Below are 16,040 nucleotides of genomic sequence, written 5' to 3'. Positions count from 1 at the left end.
TGTTGTATAACCCTTACGTTTTATTTTCTTTTATTATGTGTTGTATATTTGTTTATATTGCTGTTCATTTTATTTGTTGCAACTGACTAATTCAGGAAACTTTGTGCCTTTACTTACATACGCTTTTCCTACTTTTAGTAACTCTTTGCCCCCTTGTCTGGAAGACCATCTGTATCTCTGTCTTCAGTCCACCCTTTTGCCCCCAGCACACACGAAGCCAAGCGTATACAGCATGGAAAGGGAAAAACAAAAACTAATGCACTTCATTTATTCTGCCTCCTTTATAAGTCCTATACAATTATGTTTAAACTTTGACTTTGTTGATATCCATGTATCTAAGCACTTTAGGAAAATGTCCACAAGAGTTTAATCTTTTCCATATACTTTTAACTTTAATATTTCCCTTTCTACTTATTCTTGCTGAACTATTTTAAGTTGTTTTTGCTTATTTCTCGCTCAGCTATTTTAAATGATTTTTGCTTATTTCTTGCTCCAACTATTTTAAATGATTTTCTAAAAAGAAAAGACAGGACTTCCCTGTAGCTCAAATGGTAAAGAATCTGCCTGCGATGTAGGAGACCAGGGTTTGATCCCTGGGTTGTGAAGTTCCTCTGGAGAAGAGAATGGCAATCCATTCCAGTATTTTTGCCTGGAGAATTCCATTGACAGAGAAGCCTGGTGGGCTGAAGTCCATAAGGTCGCAAAAAGTCAGACACAACTGAGCGACTAACACACACAAAAAGAAAAGATACTGTATGAATATGGTAAACTTATATTTCCAAGTATAGAATAAAGTATAAAGGACAGATATTAAAATGACTAACCTATTGATAGTCTTTTTTCTTTGTGGAATTACAATGAAAGATCTTACATTAAGTTAAAATTAATAGGAATTGGAAATAAGCAGTCAGTTTTTTAAATTTGGTTTTGTTTTTTCTTTTAGTGCTATTTGAGCAATGTGTAAATTTTGTTTTAAAGTGCTTCTCATCCTACACCCTTGGGGCTTCCCTGGTGGCTCAGACGGTAAAGAATCTGCAGTGCAGGAGACCCAGGTTCAGTCCCTGGGTTGGAAGATCCCCTGGAGAAGGGAACAGCAGCCCACTGCAGTACTCTGGCCTGGGAAATCCCATGGGCAGAGGAGCCCGGCGGGCTCCAGTCCGTGGGGTCACAGAGAGTCAGACAGGGCTGAAGTGAGCCTGCATTCTCACAGCCTCGGCTCTTGAGGATGGGGGTGGGATCCTGACCGTGACCCCTGCCTTTCCCGGATGCGTCTGGAGTCCCATTCCAGTTAGCAGCTGTGCGCTTGTCCGGACACACTTGAGGAGCTTGCTGCCTCTGAAGCTGCCATCCGCTGCAGATGTCTGCCTTTGGTACAAGACGCATCACGACTGCACAAGGGCGTTACTTGCAAAGCCCCAGTGGGGGCATTGGCGGTGGAGGGGGTGCTTGTGGCTTGAGGGCCTTTGAGGAAGGCGCACTGGGCCTGTGAACTGAACGAGGAAGGCGGAGGAGGCTCCCAAGGCCACCGTGCCAAAGTGCTGCACACCCGGTGGCTGAGAACAGGGGCCTTTCATCCTCCCACAGTCAGGAGGCCAGATATCTGAGACCAGGAGTCAGCAGGGCTAGCCTCTTCTGGGGGCTCCAGCAGGCTCCGACACAGGCCTCCCTCCTACCTTCTAGTCTTTGCTCGCCCTCCTTGGCACCTGGCAGTGTCACTCTGATCTCTGCCTCCACCCAGCATGGTCTCCTCCTCTGTGTCTGCGTCCTCTCTCCTGTGAGGACGTGGGTGGTTGGATTTAGGGTACAACCTAGTAATCCACAGTGGTGGTGTCATCGTTGTTCAGTCACTCAGTCGTGTCTGACTCTTTGCGACCCTGTGGACTGCAGTACACCAGGCTTCTCTGTCTTGCACCATCTCCCAGAGTTTGCTCTAATTCATATCCATTGAGTCAGTGATGCCATCCAACCATCTCATCCTCTGCCCTCAATCTTTCCTAGCATCAGGGTCTTTTCTACTGAGTCGGCTCTTTGCATCAAGTGGCCAGAGGGAGCTTCAGCTTCAGCATCAGTCTTTCCAATGAACATTCAGGACTGATTTCCTTTAGGATTGACTGGTTGGATCTCCTTGCAGTCCAAGGGACTTTCAAAAGTCTTGTCCAACACCACAGTTCAGAAGCATCAATTCTTCGGTGCTCAGCTTTCTTTATAGTCCACCTCTCACATCCATACATGACTACTGGAGAAACCATAGCTCTGACTAGACAGACCTTTGTAGGCAAAGTGATAATCTGCTTTTGAATACGTTGTCTAGGTTTATCATAGCTTTGGCCTCATCTCAAGATGCTTACCTTAAGTACACCTGCAGAGAACCTTGTTTCCAGAAAGGTCTTGTTCTGTCCTTCCGGATGAACACCATTCAGAAAGGCAAGTAGGATTGCAGTGGCCCTTACCTGAGGCAGTGCCCTGGGCATTACCTTGAGGCAGGCACAAGGACAAGGCCCCAGAGCTGAGAAACTGCCTTTGAAAGGAAGTGTGAATGGGATCCTAGGGTGTGAAATTCCTGGGAAATGTAGGTGGTGGCTGAGTGGCTGTGCTGTGAAGTGAGGACGTGTCAAGGGTGTTGTGTAATCAGATCTGCTTTTAGGGAGGAACACGCTGGTCCATGTGTAGAATTCTTCCCATGTAAGCTTAGATGTCGCAGTTTCCAGATTGTTCTGCTAACCATCATAGGTAAACAGCTCAACATATACTTTTCCTAGGCAGCAGTGGTCTTCAGTCGCTCCCTTGGACAACGGCCTTGGGTTAGCGTGTGATGGAATATGTAACGTCTGTCCATCCACGATGGGCAGCTTTCACAGACCACAGCTTGGGTGCCAGTGAGACACCTTTTGGTTACACTCTTCCCTGGGGACCTTGTGATGCTGTCTTAGCCCGGTTACCTGTTGAGTAATGAGAGCTTGAACTGGCCTTCTGAGGAATTTTAGTAACGTATTCCAGACGGCCTCTTGTGGTTGAATGGTTTGGGGGGTTTTGGTTGTTTTTTTTTTCTTTTTGGTTTAACTCCAGTTGACTCTTGATTTCCTGTTTCAGTGCATTTGTTCCTTCAGGTACAATTGGAGACTTCATCATAATGGAAATAAAATAAACAGTACCCTATTCAGAAAGTTTTACCAAAGGTGGAGAAGCAGTGACATTTCATAGTATTATACTTTATTCTCCTAAATTTAAAGGGTAACACTTGCGTTAGCAATATTATTACATAATTAGTAATCTAGCCTTTGTAACCAAAATTCAATTTACTATTATCTGTTTTACATATTTAACGTTTTGCTTTGTTTGGTCAAGGTTTTTACATTACCAAACAAATGTTACAGACCTGCCTCAAAACCCAGAAGTGCAGGCTAAGCATGAGAAAAACATCAGACGAATTCCAGTCAGAGAACCTCATCCTAAGTACCTTCCCAGCGGCCCTCAGGATTGCCAGGGCTGGCAGGTCAGGGTCTGGGGAGGCTAAGGAGACAGGGCTGCCTGTGAGATGCTGTCCCCGAGGGGTGACAATTCAGGCAGGTGAATAATTGAGACAGACGCCCCCCACTGATGTGAGACGTCAGTGATTGAAGGCACACCGCCCACCGCCAGGGAACTGAGGGAGCCCCTCTCGCAGCAAGACCCCGAGGGCCCAGCTCCCCACGTCCCGCTGGCATGGGAGCTGCAGCTGTGAGCAGGGGCACCCTGGGGAGGCTGGCGGGGACTCACAGCCCCGGTGGGTCCGGGAATGTGGACCGCGCTCCGGGCAGACCCATCCTCCAGAGGGACTCTGCCACTCCGAGCACCAGTCCTAGCAAGGTGTTGGATTGTGACTCAGAGAATGAGAGAGATACCATGTGTCCACACTGAGATTGAAGTGTGAGTTTTTAATCATGCACAAGTCGTCACTGTGACTCGTCGGTCGTGACAAACACTCCAGTGCATCCTTTAGGGGAATGTTATCTCACAAAATTGCTGTTGTTCAGTCACTCAGTCCTGTCTGACTCTTTGCAGCCCTGTGGACTGCAGCACGCCAGGCTCCCTTGTCCTTCACCATCTCCCGGAGATTGCTCAATCATGTCCATTGAGTCGGCGATGCCATCCAGCCATCTCATCCTCTGTCGTCCCCTTCTCCTCCTGCCCTCAGTCTTTCCCAGCAGCAGGGTCTTTTCCAGTGAGTCAACTCTGCATCAGGTGGCCAAAGTACTGGAGCTTCAGCGGCAGTCCTTCCAGTGAACACCTAGCGCTGACCTCCTTTAGGATGGACTGGTTGGATCTCCTTGCAGTCCAAGGGACTCTCAAGAGTCTTCTCCAGCACCACAGTTCAAAAGCATCAATTCTTTGGCGCTCAGCTTTCTTTATGGTCCAACTCTCACATCCATACATGACCACTGGAAAAACCATAGCTTTGACTAGACAGACCTCAGATGATCTCTGTAGAGGAAACCCAATGTGGAGAATACAAGGAGCTGCTGTGTCTTCACAGCTTTACTATAAATCTAAAGCTATTCAAAATTAAATGTTTATTTAAATATGTTTTACAATTAGATGAATTAAGATGGTACCCCAAAATATGTTTAGCACACAAAACTTACAGTTTTGGGAGCTGATGCCGAGGGTAACTCCCCTGCATCCAGGTTCTCTTATCTGAACACCTCTACCTGAGGGTATTCTTTGGCAGCTGGACTTGTGGGTTCAGGCAGGAGCAATACCCCAGGGTGACCCCTAACCAAAGCGGGCAGGGTGGTCCTGATGAGGAGGCATGCACAGCCTCTCCAGGGTCCCCAGCAGCTGCAACTGCATGGAGCTGTGACCTGCCAACTAGAGCTCGCCCTTTTTAAAATTTTATTTAATTTTTTAAAAATAATTATTTATTGATTTGGCTGCACCAGGACTTCATTGTAGCATGCAGGATTTTCTGTCTCTGTTGCTGCCTGAGAACTCTTAGTTGCAGCAGGTGGGATCTAGTTTCCTGATCGGGGATTGAACCTGGGCCCCCTGCATTTGGGAGCATAGAGTCTTAGCCACTGGACCAGCAGGAAGGTCACTAGAGCTCTTTTTTAAAAATTAATTTACTTGTTTTAATTGGAGGCTGATTACTTTACAATATTTTAGTGGTTTCTGCCATACACTGACTTGAATCAGCCATGGGAGTACATGTGTCCCCATCCCGAACCCCCCCTCACCTGCTTCCCCATCCCATCATCCCAGTGCACCAGCCCTGAGCACCCTGTCTCATGCATCGAACCTGGACTGGGGATGTTTCGCATGTGACAGTCTACATGTTTCAGTGCCATTCTCTCACATCACCCCACCCTCGCCTTCTCCCACAGAGTCCGAAAGTCTGTTCTTTATCTCTGTGTCTCCTTTGCTGTCTCACATACAGGGTCATCGTTACCATCTTTCTAAATTCCGTATGTATGTGTTAATATCCTGTATTGGTGTTTTTCTTTCTGAGTCTCTCCTTTCATGTCGCTTAACCTGGTCTCACAGGTCAGCTGTGGGAGAACCCACACTAAGACCATCCGCAATAAATAGGTATTGATGGACTTAATTAACTTGGTAAATGGGTAAGATTCTGACCATTCAAAGAAATTAGCATCCAGGAAGAGAAAGACTATCGCAGCCGTGCGGATCACACCTGGTTGGCCCAGTGAGGAGCCATGGAAGGTGCAGAGTGAACACAGCCTGCCCTTCCTGACTCGGGGTCGCTTCCGCCCGCAGCCTCATGCGGTCCAGCACCTCACCTGTCGGGGGACGCACATCCCAGAGCCCTCGATGCCCCCACCAGCTCACGTGCTGGGAGGACACCCCAGGTGTCTGCACAGCGGGACAGCCAAGGAGACAGCAGCTCCTCGGCACGGATTGAAACCCCACTCCCGTCACTTCCTAACTTTCTGACTCCACCCCAGTTGCTGAGTCGGCTCACACGTAGAGCAAATCCAGGCACACCCTTCGAGCTTGTCACATAAATTGCATGGGGTCACTTCCTATAATACCTGGGATCGCAGCGCAGAAACAAGCACTCAGGCGTCAGTGCCCTTGTGGAGAAGATGGCATTTGAAATGGGGCAAGGAAGTGGAGAGCAGGACGTTTCCATTATGGCAGGAGGAACGACTGCCAGAACGTGAGATTAAGGACCGCAGGGAGCTTGGCAGACAGCTGTGTGCCTGGACAGAACAGGAAACAGGCAAGCAGGGTCACGGAGAAGCCAAGCCCGGAAGCCTGAATGCCAGCCAAGGTCAGCTGACTTTATTCCACGAGCAGGAGGGGAGATGTGGGAGAAAGGGGCTGGGCAGAGGTGATGGGAAAGATGGGAGTTTGAATTCCGAGTTACAGTGCCCTAAAGAGAGGTCAGAATTGGAAATAGAGGTTTGGGAATAGTTCACTAAATAGCTTTATCATGAAATTGGCAAACCAACCAGCATGGACTCTGTTCACCACAGTCGGAAATGGAATAACCGGCTTCTTGACACAGCCAAGGAAGTTGGTTCCTGTCGTGCCGTTTTACACTTTTAACTCTCATCTTGCTAATTCTGTTGTCTGTAATCACTTAGTCATGTCCAACGCTTTTGTGACCCCATGGACTGTAGCCCACCAGGGTCCTCTATCCATGGAATTTCCCAGGTGAGAATACTGAAGAGGGGTGCCATTTCCTTCTCCAGGGGATCTCCCCAACCCAGGGATCAAACCCATGTCTCCTGCATTGGCAGGGGGGTTCTTTACCGTGAGCCATGAGGGAAGCTCCATCTTGCTAAATAGTATGTATAATAAAGTGAGATGTTGAGCTGAATGAACTACAAGCTGAAGTCAAGATTGCTGAACATTTTCAAGTCTCCAGTTGTTCCTTGCTAGTATGTAGAAATACAGTAGCATGTGTTTTTTTCTTTTGCTTTTTTACTTTGCTGTCTGTGACCTGCTGAACTTTTTTTTTTTTTTGATCTGAGCTTTTTGTAATTCTTTGGTATTTTCTATGTAGAAAATCATATAGTCTGCCAAATACAGTTTTGCTTTTTCCTTTTCGGTCCAGAGGCTTCATTTCTTCCTTTGCCTTCTTGCATCAGCAAGGACAGCCTCAGATAGGCAGATGACACCACCTTAAGGTAGAAATCAAAGAGGAACTGAAGAGCCTCTTGATGAAGGTGAAAGAGGAGAGTGAAAAAGCTGGCTTAACACTCAGCATTCAAAAAACTAAGATCATGGCATCCAGTCCCAACATTTCATGGCAAATAAATGGGGGAGGGGAATGGAAATGTTGACAAATTTTATTCTCTTGGGCTCCAAAATCACTATGGATGGTGACTGCAACCATGAAATTAAAAGATGCTTGCTTCTTGGAAGAAAAGCTATGACAGACCCAGACAGCGTATTAAAAAGCAGAGACATCATTTTGTCAACAAAGCTCCATCTAGTCAAAGCTGTATTTTTTCCAGTAGTCATGTACAGATGTGAGAGTTGGATCATAAAGAAGACTGAGCACCAAAGAATTGATGCTTTTGAACTGTGGCGCTGGAGAAGACCCTTGAGAATCCCTTGGACAGTAAGGAGATCCAGCCAGTCCATCCTAAAGGAAATTAGTCCTGAACATTCATTGGAAGGACTGACACTGAAGCTGAAGCTCCAGTATTTTGGCTACCTGATGGCGAAGAACTGACTCATTGGAAAAGACCCTGATGCTGGGAAAGATTAAAGACAGGAGGAGAAGGAGACAACAGAGGATGAGATGGTTGGATGGCACTGTTGACTCAATGGACATGAATTTGAGCAAGCTCTGGGAGAGTGAAGGACAGTAAAGCCTGGTGTGCTGCAGTCCGTGGGGTCACAAAGAGTCAGACACGACTTAGCTACCAAACAACAATAATACAGGTTTTTTTTCTCCCTGGATATTTATCCAGGTAATCTAAATCTTCCCCAAATGTAGAGGTTGGTGTAGGCTGAGCCGTGTGGAGGTGTGTCCTGTGAGTGGACCAGGAGATAGGAGTGAGGTCCTTGCAGGCAGGGCCCTGGGCCACCAGCTAGCCACAGCCACAGCTTTGGAATCTAGCACCTTGTCATTCCTTTTGCCAGTTGTCCATTAACTTCTACAGGAATTGAAATAATAGAGATGATGTTATATAGACTTGTTCATGCAGTTACTGTTATCAGGTCTCCTTAAGTAGATCCTTATTTCCATTTCATTTTTATATAAATGATGCCTTTAACATTTTCAAGTTTCCAATTGTTCCTTGCTATTATGTAGAAATACAGTAGCATGTGTTTTTTGGTTTTGTTTTTTTACTTTGCTGTCTGTGACCTGCTAAACTTTTTGTTTTTTTTTTTTTTGGATCTGTGAGCTTTTTGTAATTCTCTGGTGTTTTCTATGTAGAAAATCATATAGTTCGCCAAGTACAGTTTTGCTTTTTCCTTTTCGGCCCAGAGGCTTCATTTCTTCCTTTGCCTTCTTGCATCAGCAAGGATAGCTAGTGGCAGGTGCTTCTTGCTCTTACAGGGAAAAACATTTCTTATTTTCCATTAAATGCGTTAGCAATACTCCATGCATACTCTTGATCTGATAGAGGAAGTTCTTTTTTGCTTATCACTGATACTAGCCTTGTTTTTTCCTTTTCAGCAGAAGACTCAGAAAGTGGCGTTTACATGCGATTCATGAGGTCTCACAAGTGTTACGACATCGTCCCAACCAGCTCCAAGCTTGTCGTCTTTGACACCACATTACAAGTGAGTGAGCCCCGTTTCCCTGGGTTCGGGCTGTGTTATTTTGGTGGCTGCTCTGTCAGGTAATTTGGACCCAGTCCTTTCTGCATGTCGGGGCCTGTGCTGAGGTTTACCGTCTGAATTCTCAGTCATCACGGCAGTCTTCTAAGGAATGCACCGTTTAACAGATAAGGAAATTCATTATCTAGAGTTTACTCGTATTCTAGAATTTGAGAACTTGGTCCACAGACCCAGGGAGTCATGGGGTGGAATCTGAACTCAGGTCTCCCTGACGTGTGTCCATCCCGGTCCCTCCTCAGCACATCCTGATGCCCTGTGTTAGTTATTTACCAGAATAAAGTGGAAAAAACTTCAGTTATAAAGAAAAAAATTACTCAGGTGGATAATCTCTTAAGAGAAAACTGTCGATCTCTTTCAGCAGAAAATTTGAACCCGATTATTATGGTATTAAAATTGTGCTTACTGCAACTCGTTTTATACCAATATGACTTACAATCATATGTGAAAAGTGCCAAATAACACAGTCAATATACTCCAGTTACATCCAGTGTAATAAGATATGTGTGCATACATATGTATTCCTGTGTGCATGTAAATTTATGCATAAATCTTTACCAAGAGGATTACATTCACTTGGGTTCCCCAGAAGTACCGCCAAGGCAGGAATTCACGGGCCATCGGCACTTTATGAGGGCATCATCCCCCTGGGGAGCCCCCGAGGGACTGGGGGAGAGCGGGGAGGGGCCAAGGGCCTCCAGGGGCAGCTCTCAGGTGAAGACCACCGCTCCTTCCCTCAGTGGGACTCCAGCGGGCAAGCGCGTTCACCCCGGGTCCTCGGCTCCTCGTCCAGCGGGGTCCTAGGAGCCCTGCCCAGCCCTCTGGCCTGTGGGCCCCCGGGACACCCTGTGGCTCTTCCCCCAGGACGCCTGGGCTCTAGGGGACCACCCTGCCTGCATTCATCCTCAGTGCCCAGAATTCTCAGGAATGTGAAAATCGCTTTGTCCTTAATTTTATTTTCCAATTGTTTCTGATTTGGGGGTAAATTGGCCTGATACCCTGTGACTTTGGCAAATTCACCTGGGCCCAGGCACCCTTCGAGGCCCCTTCTCCAGCTCTTGATTCCTTGACTCAAGGAAGACAGAGCGGTATCCAGAGGCAGGATCTTAGGGAAGCAGACAGTAACTTCAGGAAACCTTCTCTACCCCTAAAACTACAGACTGCAGTAGTGAAGTACCTGGAAATTCTGAATTCCCCAAATAAGTAGATCACCCCGTCTTACCCAAAGACATCTGCCAAAGGCCTGACCGGAGGTTTTCCAGCAACAGAAAAGCAAGTGATCCCAGGTTTCATTCTTACTCAGCTTTTCCCTCGTCGTGAAATGGACTCTTTTCTGAATGTAGCATTTAGCCAGGGCGAGTGATACGTGAAAATTGTGATGCTTTATGGATCTTCAGAGGTCACTAATCCAGTGACTGTCATCCCCCCTGATTAATAGAAGCTGCCTGAGCCTCATCCCATGGAAGTCACGAATCCTGTGGGCTCCATGCTTCCAAGGAGCTAAAACAGGTTGCCATGGAAATGGGGGTGACACGTCAGCACTGGTGACAGCAAAGTTAATTATGTGTCTGAAGAGCTAAGCAGACCGTTGTCTAGACGCAGCCTGTAGGGTGACTATGGACACATCCCGAGGGCTAGGGAAGCAGGCCGGGGGGCTGCAGCGTGTCCGTCCCCGGGACCACACGACAGTCATCCTCCTCTTGAGGTGGCAGCCGGGACAGCGCCCGGTGTGCCCGTGGTAGGGCAACACGGAGCCATCAAAACGGGTAGAGGTTTGTCCAGAATGTGTTTCAGTTAAAAAAAAAGAAATGTATTCCGCTCAAGTCACTCTGAGGGTATCAAAGACACTGCTGGTCTGGGGAGCCGGGGTCAGCCATCCACACGTGAACTGAAAACGGGGTTACAGAAAACAGACAACTAGAGAGGCCTGAGGAGGGCGGGGGGGACTGCCCCGGCGCCCGCGCCCCCGGCCTCTGAGCCCGCGGGCCTCCTGTGGCTTGGGCTGTGATGCCCCCATGTGTCATGTCTGCGGACATGCAGCGCCTGTCTCCTGTTGCCCTGGAAGCCAAGTGCACGTTCTAGACTCCTGCTCCTCGGGCTGACTGGTTCTCCCTCGAGGTCAGCGGTCGTCACCAGCCCCTGATGGTGGTGTGACTAAGGTGGGGGCGCTGCCCGGCTCCCCCCTACTCCCCGGAGGGCAGGAGCCTGCCTTAGATGGTTCCACGGCTGGAGATGCTGACAGCCCAGCACTCGGGCTAGACAGGCCCAATGCACCCTCTCGGGGTGGGCTCTGGGCTTGCATGGTCCCTCGGCCTTCAGCTGAGTTATTCTTCCCTTACCAGGCCCTGTAGGAAGCCAGGAGCCATTTCTCAAAAGGAAAATAATGACCTGCAGAAGAAAGTGTGGGGTTTTTTTTTTTAATCTTTTTCCTGCCCCAAACCAGTGACTCGCCTGTTGGTGCCTGGTGGGCCATTCATCCAGCGGCCCCAGCTCTGCCTCTGGGGGTCGCAGGCCTGGGTGGACGAGGGGCCCACACTGCTGCAGAGCCGTGCCTTGCTCTGGGCCCTCTGAAGACCGCTGTCACTGGTCACTCAGTGCACCGGTCAGAGCAGCACTCAGACAGGGGCGTACTCTTCTGAAGGCCCAAGAGGTGGCGGGGAGCAGGAGGCAGGCAGAGTCTCACAGGGTGGGGGATCTCTGACGCTCCAGGCTGCTGCCCACCCCCCGACCCTGATCCCTCTGGCTTGCAGACATCACTCTGAGACATCTGTAAAGCATTGCTCCTCCCTGCCTGTCAGACCAGGCAGCGCGGTGTCGTCGATGTCACCGTGTGCGACACGAGGCCTGCGGGGCTGGTCAGCATCTCTGTGGACGGTGGAGTCAGAGAGCATGGGAGTGGGCTGTGCCCGCCAAGGCGGCCTGCACCTCGGGGGCCGAGTACATCGGTCCAGAGAGAAGGCACTTGCAGGTGGAGCTGCAGGGTCCAAGATGCTCGGTTGGAGTCGCAGGAATCCAGCCGCATGGGCAGGTTCCCCCCGGAGTGTGACAGCACCTCCATCTCTGTGCTTCCCCAGGGACACCCTGCTGCCCCTGGCCTGCCAGCCTGTGGTTTCGAGGGGCATCCTGCCTGACCATAGCATCCCATGCCCTGTGTGTCCAAGAGCCAGAGTAGGGACCCCAGTGCTCCATTCGAGAACTCGGGGGTAGCCAGTACAGCCTGCAGACCCCTGAGCTCCAGGACTTGGCCTTGGCTGAGACTCCGTCTGTCCCCTGGCAGACCATTTGCCCCACTTGACTGCAGCCACAGTGGCGTTGGGGGTGCTCGGAAGTGGCGTCTGTTCAAGCCCAGTGTCTGGTGACCCTGAAAGTTCTGTGCTCAGCCGTCCTGGAGAAGCAGCAGTCCTGGGTGAGGCACCGTCCCCAGGGGACCCTGGCTGAGTTTGGGACTCAGGTCTGGGAACAGTGCGAGGATGGGACGGCACGTTGATGACTAAGGCGGAGTTTCAGACCCTGGGCCCAGAGCTTTTCTGGCTCTGCGGATCAAGGGACATGTCAGAGGCCGGGCATCCGCCTCATTCCCAGTGATGCTGTAACTGGTCAGCCATTGCCAAGGGCCCGTGGATCAGACAGAACACTCACCCAAGCCGGGGCCTGCTGCCTCGTCCTTGGCAGCTCAGGGCAGCCCTGCGCTCCCCCGGAGGACCCTCAGCCCACGCGCAGCAGCAAGGTCCACTCGGGTGCGCCTCCTGTGGAGTGCCGCCGGCACACAGCTGCTCAGGTTGGAGCGGCGCCGCGCGCAGACCCGGGGAGGGTCTGGTGGGGAAGGGGGCTGGCGGCTGGGCACACAGGCGCACATGCCGAAGTCTCCATAAGCCTGTGGGTTCACTCTTCCTCCTCAGAGCACCACAGTTCTGGCATCTCGGCATTCCGCAATGGCCTACATTCAAGGCTGTGAGCTCGGAAAGCCTTTGAGCCTTCCCAGCGGCTGCCCTAGGTGTCCTGTCCACGCTGCCAGTACCTCCACCAAATCCCATGTTATCTAGAAGCAGTTCCCACACTCAATTTCCAGGTTTCTGCAGGTACGAAGTGGCGAAGCCCTGTCCCTGTCCCCACGTGTGAGGCCTTCGCTGGAGCAGGCTGGAGCCTGACTCAGGTCTTGGGGCGGCAGGGGGTGGCTGCGGTTGTCTGGGAATGAGTGACCCCACGTGTGCAGGGCCTCCACCCAGGAAAACTTGTCCCTGGGCCTCCAAGCCAAGACAGGCGGTTCTGACACCAGCCCTGTCGCTGTGCTGGGTTCTGGGGTTGAGCCAAGTCAGCGCCTAGGCTTTCACGTCCAAGGAGCGGGGAGGCGGTAACCCCTGGGGTGGTGACGCTCCATCCCCTGTGTGAGGGCTCCGTCCCCAGCCTGGCAGGGCTCTGCCCACACCAGAATCCACCTTCCTTTCGCCGCAGTGACTGCATCTCTGGCCCCGGCTCTCTTCTGGCAACCACAGGCTGGGGCAGGGGCGCCACTGTCACGGGGAACCCTGGTTCCTTCTCAGTGCTCCCTGCCCGGGGCCACGGGGTCTGGGCCCCAGTGACCCGGAGCTCAGCACTGTGTTCAGGCCCCAAACATGAGCCCAGTTCCAAACCCTCGGTCCCCAAAATCCTCCTGGGTGCATTTCTGATTAACTGGGGTCTAGTCAGGACACGGAAACCACAGTCATTGAATAGAAAGCTAACATATATTGGTATAATTGGATGTAAGTTACCTGAGTAACTGACAGGGTAAATGCTGACCTCTAAACTGTCCTTCTTGATGAGGATGAAAGAGGAGAGTGAAAAGCCTGGCTTAAAACTCAACACTTAAAAAACAAAGATCATGGCATCGAGTTCCATCACTTCATGGCAAATAGATGAGGAAAAAGTGGAAACAGTAACAGACTTTATTTTCAGGGGCTCTGAAATCACTGCGGACAGTGACTGCAGCCACAAAATTAAAAGACATCTCCTCCTTGGAAGAAAAGCTATGACAAACCTAGACAGCGTATTAAAAAGCAGAGACATCACTTTGCCAGCAAAGGTCCATCTAGTCAAACCTATGGTTTTTCCAGTATTCATGTACAGATGTGAGAGTTGGACCATAAAGAAGGCTGAGCACCAAAGAATTGATGCTTTCGAACTGTGGTGCGGGAGAAGACTCTTGAGAGTCCCTTGGGGAACAAAGAGATCAAACCAGTCCATCCTAAAGGAAATCAACCCTGAGTATTCATTGGAAGAACTGATGATGAAGCTCCAGTACTCTGGCCACCTGATGTGAAGAGGTGACTCATTGGAAAAGACCCTAATTCTGGGAAAGATTGAGGGCAGGAAGAGAAGGGGGCGACAGAGGATGAGATGGTTGGACGGCATCTCTGACTCAGTGGACACGGGTTTGAACAAATTCCGGGAGATGGTGAAGGACAGGGAAGCCTGGTATCCTGCAGTCCCTGGGGTCGCAGAGTCAGACACGACTTAAGGATTGAACAACAGCAACACCAGGAAAGCCCCACTTGCCTACTTTAGAGACAAGAAAGATAAGGGTTCAACCTGTTCCCAAAATTCATGCTGCAGAGGCTAATAAAGAGGAAGAGAGATGTTTCAGCTCATTTTGTGCTTTTTCATCGTCAAGGACAAAGATCTTCAAAATGGAAGAAGTGCAATAAATGGTGATTAGAAGAAGCTTAAGTCCAGGGTAGGTGTGGAGACTGTCGGAGGTTGCCTGTTTGCTTCCTGGCCCCAACTTGTGCAGTGGTGTCAGAGGAATTGTGGAGACCAGGTGAGCAGGTCTGAGGCCTCAGGCCCGAGGCCAGAGGTAAGAGGAAAAACAAGATTCCTGGAAAAACAGCGGGGCACGCAGTGTCCATCCTAGGTAAGGTGTTTGAACGAGGCATTAACAAAAGTAGTAGTCTCTAGAAACCTGTCGTGGCCTGACCCCAGAAAGTGAGGGCAAGGAACCTGATTTCCTGTTTGGATCATTCGTAGCTGTGGTAATACCGTGAAAGAAAGGCCAGTCTGGGGGCTGACAGAGCCTGGCGCAGCGTCCTGATGGATAAGATACAGAAGCGTATTTAGGCAGCTCAGCGAATTAATGGCTCATTATGGACAGAGGATGAGAGGGTTGGATGGCATCACTGACTCAATGAACATGAGTTTGAGCAACCTCCGGGAATTGGTGATGGACAGGGAGGCCTGGTGTGCTGCAGTCCATGGGGTCGCAAAGAGTCAGACACGACTGAGCAACTCAGCTGAACTGATGGACCTTAAAAGAACGTCAGTGAAATCTCGGTCTCCCTTGAGCGAGGCTCCTGGTGGTTTTGGATTCCTCTCAGGGACAGGCCACCTGTCACTCCAGCCAGCCCTGCCTCCTGCAGGCTCGGTGGGCAGCACCCTGCCTCGGGAACTAGCGGGGGACGAGCTGCTGGGTAAGCGCCCCTGCCTCTCCCCCTCCAGGAGGACAGGCCTCAGAAGACCCCGGGTGAATCAAGCCTGTCTGGCTGGCTCGACCACCCGCACCCCTCTTCCCTGCAGGCCTGTCACTGCTACTCCTGGGGTCGTCTTCTCAGATAAGCCACCGGTGGGCCAGGCTCTGCTTTCTGGGGTAACCTAGCTAAGAAATTGCTGGATGCCTTAAGGGTCTTTCCCTCTAAGCCCATCAGCATTTGGAGCAGTGACTTGAATATTGATTTTATTGGCAGCATCATCTACTTAACAGATGATTTGAAGCCGAGAGAGAGAGAGAAAATAATAACCAAGATCCAGGATTCCTCAATAAGCTGAATGATCCCTGGGTCTAATTAGTAAGTCCCTGCTGTCCAGAACAATGAGAATTAGAGAGTATCGGTATTCCAGAAAAGAAGTGGTCAGAACCACAGTGTGAGGCTGACCCGACAAGGGGCTCACACAACATCTGGCAGGCTGTTACAGGAAGTACAGGCAGTGGGCTTCATCGGTCACGTCATTTAGAGGGGGTGCAAAAAGGCTTGCATACGAACAGCGGTCTCTGTTCCTCCTCGTCCCCTCGTCGTATTCCCAGAAACAGCAGTTCAGCTCTTAGGCCTGGCAGTCACTGCCACCTTAGCTCAAGTCATTCATTTTAAGGCACTTTTCTTCTGCCTAACTTGGCAACCAGGTGCTTTGTTCCTCGCGTGGCTTCCTTCCTCCCCTCCCGCCGGCCCCCCGCGCCTGTTAACCATATCTCAGGGGGTGTTTTCATGCATCTGACT

At 50.3% G+C, this 16,040-nt stretch overlaps 1 protein-coding gene across 3 annotated transcripts in view; it reads left to right on the top strand.

Annotated features, from left to right (window-relative positions):
* Positions 1-16,040, top strand: part of PRKAG2 (protein kinase AMP-activated non-catalytic subunit gamma 2) — a 305,785-nt gene that overhangs the window by 255,143 nt on the left and 34,602 nt on the right. For 2 of the 3 annotated variants that reach the window (XM_040260434.1, XM_040260436.1), the window contains one exon: positions 8,636-8,742. In XM_040260434.1, the coding sequence (XP_040116368.1) occupies positions 8,636-8,742 (107 nt within the window). The remainder of the gene's footprint in view (positions 1-8,635; positions 8,743-16,040) is intronic. The other variant, XM_040260435.1, reaches the window with a different exon arrangement.

This window comes from Oryx dammah, unplaced genomic scaffold, assembly GCF_014754425.2.
Source record: "Oryx dammah isolate SB20612 unplaced genomic scaffold, SCBI_Odam_1.1 HiC_scaffold_18, whole genome shotgun sequence".
In the NCBI taxonomy this organism is placed as follows: Eukaryota; Metazoa; Chordata; class Mammalia; order Artiodactyla; family Bovidae; genus Oryx; species Oryx dammah.
This window is presented reverse-complemented; position numbering and strand designations above follow the sequence as displayed.